The sequence below is a fragment of the Castanea sativa genome, chromosome 6, assembly GCF_040712315.1.
Source record: "Castanea sativa cultivar Marrone di Chiusa Pesio chromosome 6, ASM4071231v1".
Taxonomy (NCBI): domain Eukaryota; kingdom Viridiplantae; phylum Streptophyta; class Magnoliopsida; order Fagales; family Fagaceae; genus Castanea; species Castanea sativa.
In genome coordinates this window covers 3482331-3495411 of record NC_134018.1, presented here as the reverse complement: position 1 = coordinate 3495411, position 13081 = coordinate 3482331, and the positions used below count along the sequence as shown (strand labels likewise).

The following is a 13081-nucleotide window of genomic DNA, read 5'->3' as shown; positions in this document are numbered from 1 at the left end:
TAATAGCAGGGTTTTTTTTAGCACAAATGCAAAGTTGAGGCTTTAAAGTCGCATTCTTCACTCAAAATTTGAAGAATTTATTTTTTATTTTTGGGTAAGTATCTTGTTGTTTACAGTCTGTGATTCTGTGCACCATTCAAATAACTGCCTTAAGAAACAACAGGAGGGTGCTATATAACTAGTGTTGAGATTGAAGCCACTGAGTGCTATTTCATTCTGAGTCCAAGAATAAGAGGAGCCATGACAGATTACATTGAAAATGAAAGCCGAAACAAGGTTCCTCAGAAGCTTGATTCCAATATTGACTTAACCGGTAACTCTCTCTCTCTCTCTCTCTGAGAATTAGGGTTCCATAGTTTACTAGAGTTGCATGCTTCATCATATTTTGTTTTTTAACATTTGGTATGCCTGAAATCAAACCTCATTACAAAACATGTTTTCTTATAATTGATGAACTTGACTTTTTATAAGAAATGTTGTATGATCTGTAACATATTTTTTCTGTGATTATTTACTTACATGTATAGAATACATAACAATTTCAGAATATTTACTTTCATAATCATAATAACCCACTATTTACATCCAAATTCAATGAGAAACATAGGTATGAAATAGTAATAAAGTTGACACAAAATATCGTTAAGATTCATGATAATAGAGGCCACCATGTGATTTTAATATAGTAGAAAGAAAGCAAAATTATCATCCAATTCTATTAATCTCAATCATGTTAAAAAGAATGTTTTCCTCAATTTGTTTTGAACCATTTACATCTTTAATTGGTAACATTGTCAATATGTACAAGCAGGGGATGAAGAAATCAATGATAACCCAATTGAAGAAGTTAGGCTCACGGTTCCAATCACTGACAACCCATCAGAGCCAGCCTTGACATTTCGAACATGGATTCTTGGCTTCATAGGATGTGTCGTTCTAGCTTTTGTGAACCAATTTTTTGCATATCGCCAAAACCAGCTGTATATTTCATCGGTGTCGGTACAAATTATAGCGCTCCCAGTCGGGAAGTTAATGGCTGCATACCTACCATCCAAAGCAATAAGACTCCCATTCACAAACTGGTCCTTCTCATTGAATCCGGGGCCATTCAGTTTGAAGGAACATGTTTTGATCACCATCTTCGCCAGTGCTGGGGCTGGTGGAGTGTATGCAGTTCATATTTTTACTAGTACCAATGCTTTCTACCACAGGAAAATCTCTCCAGTTGCAGCCTTTCTCTTATCACAAACTACCCAGGTATTCTTTACTTCTTGTTTCCATTTCAATGTAATCATGGTTATAGGAAATTGATGTCTGATCCTGCCTTCACAAAAAAAAAAAAATGTTTGAAACAAGAACACCTTATTCACATTGAGAATATTAGTCACTCAAGTGTGTATACTAAAAAAAATAAGTACAAAATTGGTTGTATGCTACAACCTTACTTAATAAAATAAACATTATTACATATTTTGAAAATCTAACTATTGAATTGCATGTTCCTTACGCTTTTAATACACATGTCAACTTTTGTGTTAATCGGATATTATTTACTATTTAATTTATAAGCTTATATATTATGCATAACTAGTCGTATACCTGCGTGTTGCGCATGATAATTATTTTAAGATGGTCTCATTAAATATATTTTTATTAATACTATTATTTTAGTTATTAACCATTGGTTTTTCATTATTTTTTAAGTTAATAAAAACCTTAAAATATACTTTTTTTTAACCTTTACACACACACACACACACCCCCATAGACTACTACTCCTCCATAATAATAGTGGCTTATTAATTTTATCATTTTTTTAATGCTCATTTGTGATGCTTCTTATCATTATAATATATTTACTAGCTGATGATTTACATATCAAAGACATTAAATGAGACGTAGTATCATTCATTAGATTTTCAAAAGTAATAGTGTATGAAAATTTTATATATATATATATATATATATATATATATATATATTATAAATAAGGTTAAATGAAATATCAAAAAAGGGATTTTAAAGTTTTCTAACTTTATTTTTTATGTGATTTTCACTGGAAAACATCTTTTTTTTAGTTGTGATTAGAAATACGATTTCCATGGTTAGAGTTTGATTAATTTTAAGTTTGAATTTAGTACTATGATTGTATTTAATTATTGATTATTGATTCAATTTTTGAAATGAATGTAACGGTTTATTTTACTACACTGTAAAGTTTTAATATTTCTCCTTACGGTCTCATTGTTTTCCAATAAACGGTTACTAATTGACATTTAATTTTTGTTTTCTTTATATACTATTTATTATTTTGTATTGAATTTTTTTTCTTTACCATCTCTCTCTCTCTCTCTCTCTCTCTCTCTCTCTCTCTCTCTCTCCCCATTGGCAACCTATCATATGATGATGATTATATGACATTAAATATGCATTATTAGTGTCTTTATGTTATATTTGGTTTGATATCCTCATTAATTTTTTTTTATTTTTTTTATGTTTCTAAATTGGCATTCGTTTTGTATTCTATTTTTCCTTTGATGCAATGGGTGTGAGAATGAGTGTTTCTCTAGTATTACTTTGCTTTATGAGGATAATTTTATTTATTGAATTTAGGTAAAATATTATATGTTTAATTTTTTCAAATAAAAAATGAGAGGAAATATAAAAAATTTAATGATATATATGGGGAATGTAGTTGAATTTAAATGTTAAATAAAATAATATGAGAAGAAAAAAAAGTAAAATTTTAATAAATAACAATAAACACTAACTTACCAAATAATTCTATGTAATATACTAATATTATATTTTAATATACTATTTTCAATTTTTTATAATGCAATACGATAACATTTAACAATCAAAGTGAACAAAAAAAGAAACCTAAAACACAAAACTAAATTGTATCAACCCAAAATAGAGCTCTAAAGAACACAAAACTTTATCAAGCTAAAGTAGAGATGCAAGAAAAAAAAATCCACCAAAAAAATCAAGGGAGAAAGAGAGGAAAATAAACCTTTCGTGAGGGAAAATTATGAAAAGAATGGAAGAGTGGATGAAAATTTGATACTAAGAGGATAGTAATAAAAAGAAACAAAATAAAAGAAGATAAAAGGAAAGAGGAAGAGTGATATTAAGGTAAAAAGTTCGGGGAGATTAAAAGGTAAAGGGAAGGAGAAAGGTTGGAGAAAGTGTAAATGTTAAAAAAAATGAGTACAATTTGATGAGAAATTTTTTATTGTTATTTGAATTTAAGTAAAATATTATATTTTTAATTTTATAAAACAAAAAGGGAGAGAAGATATAAATAGTTTAAATAAAATAATATCATATTCTTTTCTACTAACTTTAATTCTTTATAATTCAATAGGATAAAATTTAACGGTCAAAGAGAACAAATACTAATAATAATAACTTAAAACTCAAAACTAAATCGTATCAACCTAAATTAGAATTCTAAAAAACACAAATATTTATCAATCTAAAGTTGAGATGCAAGAAAAATAAAAATCCACCAAAAAATTGAGCGAGAGAGAGAGAGAGAGAGATAATTTTTTGTGAGGAAAAACTATACAAAGAATGAAAGAGAAAATAACAAATTTATAGTAAAAATGATTGAATAAGAGGAGACAAAATAAAGAAAAATGAAGAGAAAAATGAATAGTGATATTGAGATAAAGGATATTGGGAAGATGAAATGGTAAGGGAAGGAGAAAGGTTGGAGAATGTGTAAATATTTTTAAAAAATAAGTGAATGTAAAAAAAAATTAAAGAAAAATTGGAAAAAAAAGAAGAAAAATAATAATGACGTAGATGTTGGTGTGGTTTAACTAGAGCGTAACAATAATAAATGTTACGTTTCAACTTTTAAATATATATATATATAGATATTAAATTACAAAAATTTGAAATTTGAATAATTTATTTGATGACATAGCTATTGATCTTTAATTTTATAGAAATTTTACAAGTATGGAGGACATAAGCAAAAAATATAATCCAATGGTAGATTTGTCGAAATTCACCTCTAATAAAAAGATATTGAGTAAAGTTGTTGTATAAGACTGCAACTAATTTTGTAGCTAATTTTTGTCCAAAAAATAAAGTTCCATTAATGTATATAATAAATAAAATGATTATTAGAATTTTTTTTTCTGTACCTCACTTTTTTGTACGGAAAATTATTGAATGTTCCTGGAGTACCATAAATGCGTACTTCTCCCTCTCACATGAATTGTAGATCCCACAATAAATTTAATTAATGAGACCCACAGTTATATGAGAAGAATGAGTACGCATTTATAGCACTCCGAGAATACTCAATAATTACCCGTTTTGTGTATATGAATTCTTCAGATGCTTGGTTATGGATGGGCTGGAATTTTCAGGAGATACCTTGTGGATTCACCTTATATGTGGTGGCCTGCAAACCTGGTTCAAGTCTCTCTCTTCAGGTACATCATTTTCTAGTCCTGTCTCTCATATTGAATAACTGTTTGATTAAAAGATTTCTCATAGCAGAAAAATTGACCTTGCTTTTTGCTAAAGAAAGGGAATTATTTCCAAAGGTTAGAACCATTGTTAAGTTCTGGGTATTTATCCCTTGCATTGAACCAAGTTATATGTGAAATGCAGGGCATTGCATGACAAAGAAAAGCGACCTAAGGGAGGAACATCAAGGCTACAATACTTCTTCATGATTTTTGTAGCAAGCTTTGCTTACTACATTGTCCCAAGCTATTTGTTCCCCTCAATAACGGCTCTCTCCTTTGTTTGTTGGATTTGGAGGGACTCCATCACTGCTCAACAGATTGGTGGAGGAATCCAGGGTCTTGGACTAGGCTCATTTGCCCTTGACTGGTCCGCTGCGGCTAGCTTTTTGGGTAGCCCCTTAGCCACACCCGCGTTTGCTATTGTCAATATCTTTGTGGGCTTTATCTTGACTGTCTATATCCTTACCCCAATTTTTTATTGGAATAATGTATATGATGCTAAGAAGTTTCCAATCTTTTCGTCTCACACTTTCGACCGCGATGGACAAACCTACAACATAACCAGAATTCTGAATCAAAAGGAATTCGATATTGATCTCAACAGTTACAACAGCTACAGCAAACTTTATCTGAGTACCATATTTACTTTCACTTATGGGTTGAGCTTTGCAACTCTATCAGCTAGTCTCACACATGTGGTAATATTTCATGGAGGGTAAGCTTCTGAACATTGAAGTTCTAATTCTGCTCTATTCTTGTGCAACAGTTCTTTTGAGCTAACAAGCTTTTCATGATTAAAATTCATCTTCTCTATTCGGATAAAAAAATTTGAGCAGAACAATCATAAACCTCTGGAAAAAGACAGCAACTTCAGCAAAAGAACAGGTCTCAGACGTGCATTCAAGAATAATGAAGAAGAACTATAAAGAAGTCCCTCAGTGGTGGTTTATTGCTATCTTACTTACAATGGTGGCTCTTGCTTTGTTTACTTGTGAAGGGTTTGACAAACAGCTCCAACTTCCTTGGTGGGGACTCCTCATGGCCTGTGCCATTGCACTGGTTTTCACCTTACCCATTGGAATAATTCAAGCCACAACAAATTTGGTATGAAAATCCCCAACCATCATTGTATTCAATGCATGAAAGAACACCAAAAATGTATTGTAAGAATTAACTATGATTTTCATCATTTTGCATATCAGTTTTGTACAAACTACATTTCTCATAGAATGTATTAATGTTAATTGCAGCAACCAGGGCTAAACGTGATCACAGAAATGATTATTGGGTATATTTATCCAGGGAAGCCCCTTGCTAATGTGGCTTTCAAGACCTATGGCTATATTAGCATGGCACAAGCACTCTATTTCCTTAATGACTTAAAACTAGGTCACTATATGAAGATCCCTCCAAGAGCCATGTTCATTATACAGGTAATTATGTTAATAACAATAAAAATTATTTGGAATTTTGTTTACAATTTTGATATAACTGCTAACATTTTGTTAATGTGTTTCTCAGTTTGCTGGAACATTAGTTTCTTCAACTGCCTACTTCTGCACAGCATGGTGGCTTCTTGAATCTGTTGAAAACATATGTAATCCGGATTTGTTGCCCGAGGGAAGTCCATGGACATGCCCAGGAGATGATGTTTTCTACAATGCTTCAATTATATGGGGAGTCATAGGCCCGCTCAGAATGTTCGCAAGGCTTGGTGTCTACCCAGAATTGAACTGGTTCTTCCTCGTTGGCTTCCTCGCCCCTTTTCCCGGCTGGTTTCTTTCTCGCAAATACCCCAATAAAAAGTGGCTATCGCTTATTCACACGCCTATCCTCCTTGGAGCTACAGGAAACATGCCACCAGCTAGAGCAGTGAACTATTGGGTTTGGACAGTGGTTGGACTTTTCTTCAACGCCTATATTTTCAAAAGGTACAAGTCATGGTGGGCTAGACACAACTATGTCTTATCTGCTGCTTTAGATGCTGGAGTTGCCTTTATGGCAGTTATCCTTTTCTTCTCCCTGCAATCCAAGGACATTATTGGTCCAGCCTGGTGGGGTTTGGATAGTAGCGACCACTGTGAATTGGCTGCATGCCCCACAGCTCCTGGAGTCGTGTCCGAGGGGTGCCCTGTTCTTTGAGATGCTTAAGCAAATTACCAAGACCAATGCTGATAAAGATCAAAGATAAGGCTTAGGAGTTCCTTGATTTTAATTCTTTTGCTTCATATTAGGATAACGATTCAAATCTTATCTGTAATTAAATTTTAATTTCCAAGTTAAGAGTGTAATGTAAGCTTGCCTGAAGTTGAAGGTGCTTGGTATATGACAGAATAATTTGTTGGCAATCACATGAAGTTCACCAAAACCTCTACCAGTAATCTTATTTACCGCTAATTTCTCTACCATGGCGATATAAAAATTTCTCCTTTTTGTTCTCTTCTATAACCAGAAGAACAATTGAAGTCTTTGGCACATACCCCAGGGACGGAACCATGTACAAGTTGAGGCCCAATTTTAAAAAAAAATATTAAATAGTAGGTATATATTTAAGATTTTAGAAAATAAGCCCAAGAAAAATTATATTTGCTCCTCTCAAGAAAATTATATTTGCCCCCCTCAACTTAGAATCCTAGTTCCGTCCCTGACATACCCTTTTATCTTTACTTTTTGAAGTAGTTTTCTCCACATCTGAAATATTTCCTCTGCTTGGGGGTAGGACTCATCCCCAGCCAAAATCATGAAGCACTCCATGATCTGCTGTGATTGAACTCCGGCCAGGTATTTTCTTAACGCCTTGATCTCTCATCAACTTTCTCACCTTTGCTGTGTCTTCCCACTATTCCGCTTCTTCATATTTGTTTGATAAACCCACGTGGTTTCCATCATTTAATGGATCCAGTTCCAAAAGGTATTGGATTGCTTCTTCATTCAATGTTTTTGTGTTTGGGTTAATAGAAATTTGACCCAGTTAATTAACCAATTACCTAGGGTGATTGATTATTTAAATTACATGCAAATCCATTTAAGACGCAATCAAATCACTAAACTAAAATAAAAGCATTGGAAAAAAAGTTTGACATGGCTATTTGATTACAAGGGGAACCTTTGTAGAGAAAACACACCAGGTGAATTTTGGGTCACTATTCTCAAAAAATCCACTAATAAGAATAGAGGTTACAAGTACAAGAAATCTTACTCCATTTCAAAGTATCTACTTACAGTAGAACCTACTAATCTATAAGAAAGCACAGCTCTAATTACCAATTGGACTACTTCTTGCCGCAGACTTCTTACTTGGACAAATCTCCTATCCATGACCTACATCGACCGCTTGATTATTTTAGCTTTTGCAATATTCTTCAAATCACACTTTGATTAACAACTAGTAGCTTGGTACAAAACCCTAGTCGCACCGAATGTTGCAGGAACTCCAAGTATGTGTGTATCTTTCTGTGTAAGTGATAACGGCAATAAAATATCCCTTTAATATGTTCTAGAACCCTAGTACACGAATTCTAAGACAAACTAAATCATCGTGGGCTAAAACAAAAATAACTGTTTAGTTTTCTCGTAGTTTGATATTTCGCGATGTGTTGAACTAGGTATCGAAATTCATTTATTTTCAATAAATTGACATGTATTAAGAGGTATCAAAGTCCTTTTCTCACAATTTTCTTGAGCAATCTTTGTGTCTTCAATTCATACCACTTGTTATTTTTTTTACATACGTAAAATTAAAACTAAAATCATTTAAAATGCATTTTGACTTAGATATGCTACTACATAAAAATATGACCCTTACATTGTGAACTCTACTTCCACCAAGCAAAGCTCCCCACACAACCCCATTATGAACTCTACTTCCAATACATTATAGGGTGGCTCATTTAAAAAAAAAAATTTAATTAATTTTAAAAACGGCAAAGCTAGTTTCGTTTGAAAGGCGAATGCTTGAGTGGCTTAGATAAGGATGAAAATAAGATAATTAATTGATAAGTTATTTTCCTCCTGTCACTTTTTTTTTTTTTTCTTTTTTCTTGAAGGAGTCACATTTGGTTCCGTAGTTTTGAAAATCTAAATTTGAAGAAATGTCCAACTCATAAAACTTTTCTATTCTATTTGTGATGTTCCAAAATTTACCCTCTTTAAAACGTTAAGAAATTTATAAACTTACCCCTTACTTTTTTTTAAATGTCAATATAGTTGAAGATAGTTTTAGAAACTGATAATGCATTAAATGATTTTCCCATAGTATCTAACAACATGGGTAGAGGAAATAGAATTATAGTACATTGAGAAAGTAAGAGTTGCAATGAATTTTGTTGTCTTAGTGTGCGCTTGACATTGGCTTAAAAAATCAGTTTTTTTTTTTATTATTCAGCTTATTTTTGCTACTATTCATGAATCTCACTGCACTTTTTGGTACTATTCATAAGTTAATGTTAAATTCAAATTTGAACCAATAACAACTAACCACCTATGATTTGTAACGAAAATATAATAAAAATGCTGTGGACATAGCACTTCTCTATTGACAATACTTTTAACAAAAAGTTTTCAGTTTCAATTAAACATGCTGTTCCAAACAAACACTCTATTAGATAGTTGTTAGTTTGTTTCACAGAATTGATGTGATGTACTACTTTTCATGAGAAACGAATTTATTTCTTTGTGAAGTTTGGTAGAGTACCATTCAAGGATTGTGAATATAAAATTGTAAATCCAGCAAATGAGCTCTCTCAAACCTGCCTTGGCCAGTGATATAAAGACAAAGATGCCTATTAACCCAAAAAAAAAAAGACAAAGATGCCATGTGAAGAGCTGATAGACAGAGAGAGCAACTTATTCGAGGAACTCTGTAATCATAAATTTGAGCTGAAATTTTCTAATTAAGAAACCACATAGGTTCTCCAAGCAACTCAAAATCCAACAGGAGAGAATACATTTTCAATTGATACATAAACCAAGAAACTTTCTCAAAAATCAAAACAGGCATAGGCACATGATCAACCAAATTCTCTGATCAATTTAGTCTTAACCAAATTCTCTGATCTCTTTAGTTTTGTCACCTAAATAGCTAATCAATTTACCGTTTTCGTCCAAAATCCAGCATAAGAGACTGAGTTAGGCATAAACATCAGCCACTGCAACACAAACTGGTTGCTGAAAAGCTTGAACAAAGGACAAGATTACTTGAAGAGCTCAGGATTCAGCCAGTCCCTGCAAATAAAAGTATATTGTAGATTTTGGTTTCAATCAATAGTGGCTAACCACAACAACAGAAGTTGGAGGGAAAAGAGAGAATAAAGAGTATGGCACTTACTTGCTAATGTCATCAAGGTGGTCATCAAAATCTACAACATCCTGCCATTTTTCAGTTGAAATATAATCCAATAGGACTGCATTTGCTGCTGGCTCCTTAATGGTCAATTGGCTGCTTCCCTCCCCTCCAGCCAGCTTCCAGTTCTTAGATGAATCCCTTGTGTAAAGCTGATTTACAAGGAAAATAATATAAAAGAGGATCTAGGACAAGATAAACTTACAACCATATAAGAGGAAGCAAGTTATATAACCACATCAAGGACTAATACGAAATATGGATATGCAGAAGAGTGGTAAATTGTGAACAGCTATAAGAAATTACAATGACACAAGAATTATCATCATGTTCTTCAAGATTGTTTATCCTTCAAACTTTAGCTTCTCTCTTCTAAAAGTTCATACACCACTGTTCCATGTACAAGCAATATTAAAAAATGGACATCAAAATGATTAATTTGCCACCATGCCTTTTTCATTTTGTTGAAAATCAATTTTACAGTATAGACATTTATCTCCTTTCCACAATACAAGAACGTCACTCCTTTATAGCCTACTCCAGCTGCAATGCTGCAACATCACAGGCTAGATTCCCACCGTGGTTTCAGATTCAGCATAAATATCACAACCTTTCCCACTTGCTTCCTAACCAAAAGTTAAAACAGACTACATCTAAATAGGTATAAAAATTAGAGTTAGTTTAATAAATTTGACTGTTAAGTTTTTCTAAAATTAGATGTAGACAAATAACTCAAAGAACCTTGTGACCCTGGGACCATATATAATCCAACCAAGCATGATATACTAAAAACTTACTTGCCTTTCATTAAAAACCATTACATAATCAAAAGAAAGCAAATGGACAACTTTACAAAAGCCAAGAACAAGAACACTGACCTGCATTACAGGGCTCCGGTCCTTACCCTTAGGTAAAGCTTCAAGCTTTTTGTTATCCAACTGCGAAGAAATAAAACAATAGGCAGTACAAACCTCAAAACCCTGCACTAAAACCCAAGCACAATTTTCTTTCTAACACCTGCCTATAATTCAAACACATACCAATAGAATGGCAGCTTGGGGAAAGTATCGATAGATATGATCACCGACATTCTTGGCCACCCCACTAAGCTCGTAATCGTCAAACCTCTCATTCGCATGAAAATAGCCCACAATATTCACGCCTTTCGCAGCATAATGCTCCTCTATCTGAAACCCAACCAAAAAGCAAGCACTCAAAAAACCAAGCCCTCTATTCCATTCACATTTAACAGTTCCCATATCATTCTTACTATTATGAAACAAATTATAAATTAATCTTTCCTCCCCTTAAGTATGGTTCAGTGGCAATGTCCTCTCTCAATCATATGTAATAAGCACTTTGCCCCTTGTCATTAAGATTCCCATCAAATTTAACAAAACAAAGTCAAATCTCTATGACATGTTTTCGATAAATTTTGACTATTTTCCTGTTAAACTTGATGAATATTCTAAAGGTAGGGGCTAACAATAAGAGTGACGATTTCACATAACAAACTGAGCCTACACAAATTTACAAACATAGATATCTAAATACATACATTCACACACACACACACACTAGAAAGCACAAACACTTCATTTGGAGTGTCATACACGTGTTGTATCTGTGTCGTAACAGTGTTATATCTACCGTATCATGTTATAAGTTTTCAAAAATTACTCATGTCACTGTATCATACCCATACCCGTGTTCGTGTCCGTGCATACTAGACACAAACAGGCGTAATTACAAGAAACGAAATTATCACTAAACTTAAATAAATTAATTAAAAAAAAAAACACGAAATGCCAAACTGAAACTACACTTTTAGTCCTCAAACACAATCGGGATAGTTTCAAATTCCATCTCTCAACCCTTTTTTTTTGTTCCACAAACACCTAAATTTCGTCTCTCAACTATTGATTGTATTGAATCCATCCTCAACTTTCAAAATCAATTCAACTTCTAATCACAAATCTAACTCAAAACAGCGAAATTAACACAATTAATAGTTGAGGAACCTCAATTCTGAAAGAAAGAAAGAAAGAAAAAATTGACAAAATTGAATCTTTGATAAATGTGCAATAACCAAAATTGTAGTTATCCAACAACAACAACAACAAAAAATTGAAAAATTAGGATTTGAATTTCGGATTTTAGGTTTAAACAGCTAAAAATTACCAAAACGAATTACAAAATTTATTCAAATCGAGCAATTGAGATTGAATTACAAAACCACAAAAACCCTAGAGAGAGAGAGAGAGAGAGAGAGAGAGAGGAGTTACGAGAATGAGAGAGATCTCGAGCTGAGGGAGGAGGCCGAGGTGGGAGTGGAAGAGAGGGACGGAGTCGGTGATCTCGACGACGTCGTTCGTCGGCGAAACGCGGCCGAGGAGGACGGCGTTGACGGCGGAGGATTTGTGCTTTAGGGCGTGGAGGACGATCTTCATGTACGCGTTCTGCGCGATCTCGTATCTCGACTCGCCGCCCATGACTCAGTGCTGTTTTTGAGTTTCTTTTTTTCTCACTCGCTCTGATAACTCAGAAAAAAATTGCACTAATAAGAAGCCAAAGAGAAAAACAGTTATATTGGTTATGAAGACTCCAACCCAACGACGTCGTTCTTATTAGCTATCTTTTTTTTTTTTTTATTGAATCTCAAATTCTTTTATTACTACTTCCGTATTTTCACTTGGAAAAATTTCATAAAATAATATTTCTTTTAAGAGAAATGTTAGGTTCACAATATTTTCACAATAAATCATAAGTGACAAGTTATTATTGGTTCTAATTTGAATTTATAATTCAAATTACTTTTTTGCCCACTCAAAATAACCCATATCAATCTATCACTTAAGATTTTTTGTGAAAATATTGTAAATATAGCATTTCTCTTATTTGTGTTTTGAAAACATGATTTCAACATTTCAAATTGTGTTTTCAAAGCACTATTTAAGGTCATTTTTGGTCCATTTGGTTAGGTGCTTTGGAAGCTTTAAAAAGTGTTTTTAAAACACAAATCTTTGTTTTGCAACCACAACTTCTTATAACTTTTTTACAAACGTTCATTTAACTCAAAATAATGTTTTTCAAAGTGAAATTTTGTTTTGAAAACGCAGTTTTAACACTTAATATAGTGTTTCCAATTTGCAATTAAAAAAATATTAAATTCCTAAAAACCTTCAAAAAATTTTCAATTTAAATATATTATTAAGAATATATTGTTTTGCAAAGTTTTTCCCCTTTT

General features: G+C 32.7%; 2 protein-coding genes across 2 annotated transcripts; one reads left to right on the top strand and one right to left on the bottom strand.

Annotated features, from left to right (window-relative positions):
• The first annotated feature begins 240 nt into the window (after positions 1-240).
• On the top strand, positions 241-6643 carry LOC142638784 (oligopeptide transporter 1-like). The gene is made up of 7 exons (XM_075812846.1): positions 241-313; positions 812-1257; positions 4357-4454; positions 4636-5208; positions 5330-5597; positions 5744-5926; positions 6015-6643. Exons 1-7 carry the CDS (start codon positions 241-243, stop codon positions 6633-6635), a joined length of 2262 nt encoding a protein of 753 aa, XP_075668961.1. The 3' UTR covers positions 6636-6643.
• A 2695-nt stretch (positions 6644-9338) lies between these two features.
• Positions 9339-12396, bottom strand: LOC142641272 (ER membrane protein complex subunit 8/9 homolog). Its single transcript, XM_075815678.1, has 5 exons — positions 12120-12396; positions 10875-11021; positions 10713-10772; positions 9820-9986; positions 9339-9716 (listed from the first exon to the last, which is right to left on the bottom strand). The coding sequence occupies exons 1-5, from the start codon at positions 12324-12326 to the stop codon at positions 9686-9688; spliced, it is 612 nt and encodes a 203-aa protein (XP_075671793.1). The 5' UTR covers positions 12327-12396; the 3' UTR covers positions 9339-9685.
• Positions 12397-13081: the final 685 nt, after the last annotated feature.

Coding starts and splice junctions, on each gene's coding strand:
- LOC142641272 (XM_075815678.1), bottom strand. CDS start 12,326: ATGGGCGGCGAGTCGAGATACGAGATCGCGCAGAACGCGTACATGAAG. Junction 11,022..12,119: donor TCGAGATCTCTCTCATTCTC/GTAACTCCTCTC, acceptor GTTGGGTTTCAG/ATAGAGGAGCATTATGCTGC. Junction 9,987..10,712: donor ACCGGAGCCCTGTAATGCAG/GTCAGTGTTCTT, acceptor CTTGTAAATCAG/CTTTACACAAGGGATTCATC.
- LOC142638784 (XM_075812846.1), top strand. CDS start 241: ATGACAGATTACATTGAAAATGAAAGCCGAAACAAGGTTCCTCAGAAG. Junction 4,455..4,635: donor GTTCAAGTCTCTCTCTTCAG/GTACATCATTTT, acceptor TGTGAAATGCAG/GGCATTGCATGACAAAGAAA. Junction 5,598..5,743: donor TTCAAGCCACAACAAATTTG/GTATGAAAATCC, acceptor TGTTAATTGCAG/CAACCAGGGCTAAACGTGAT.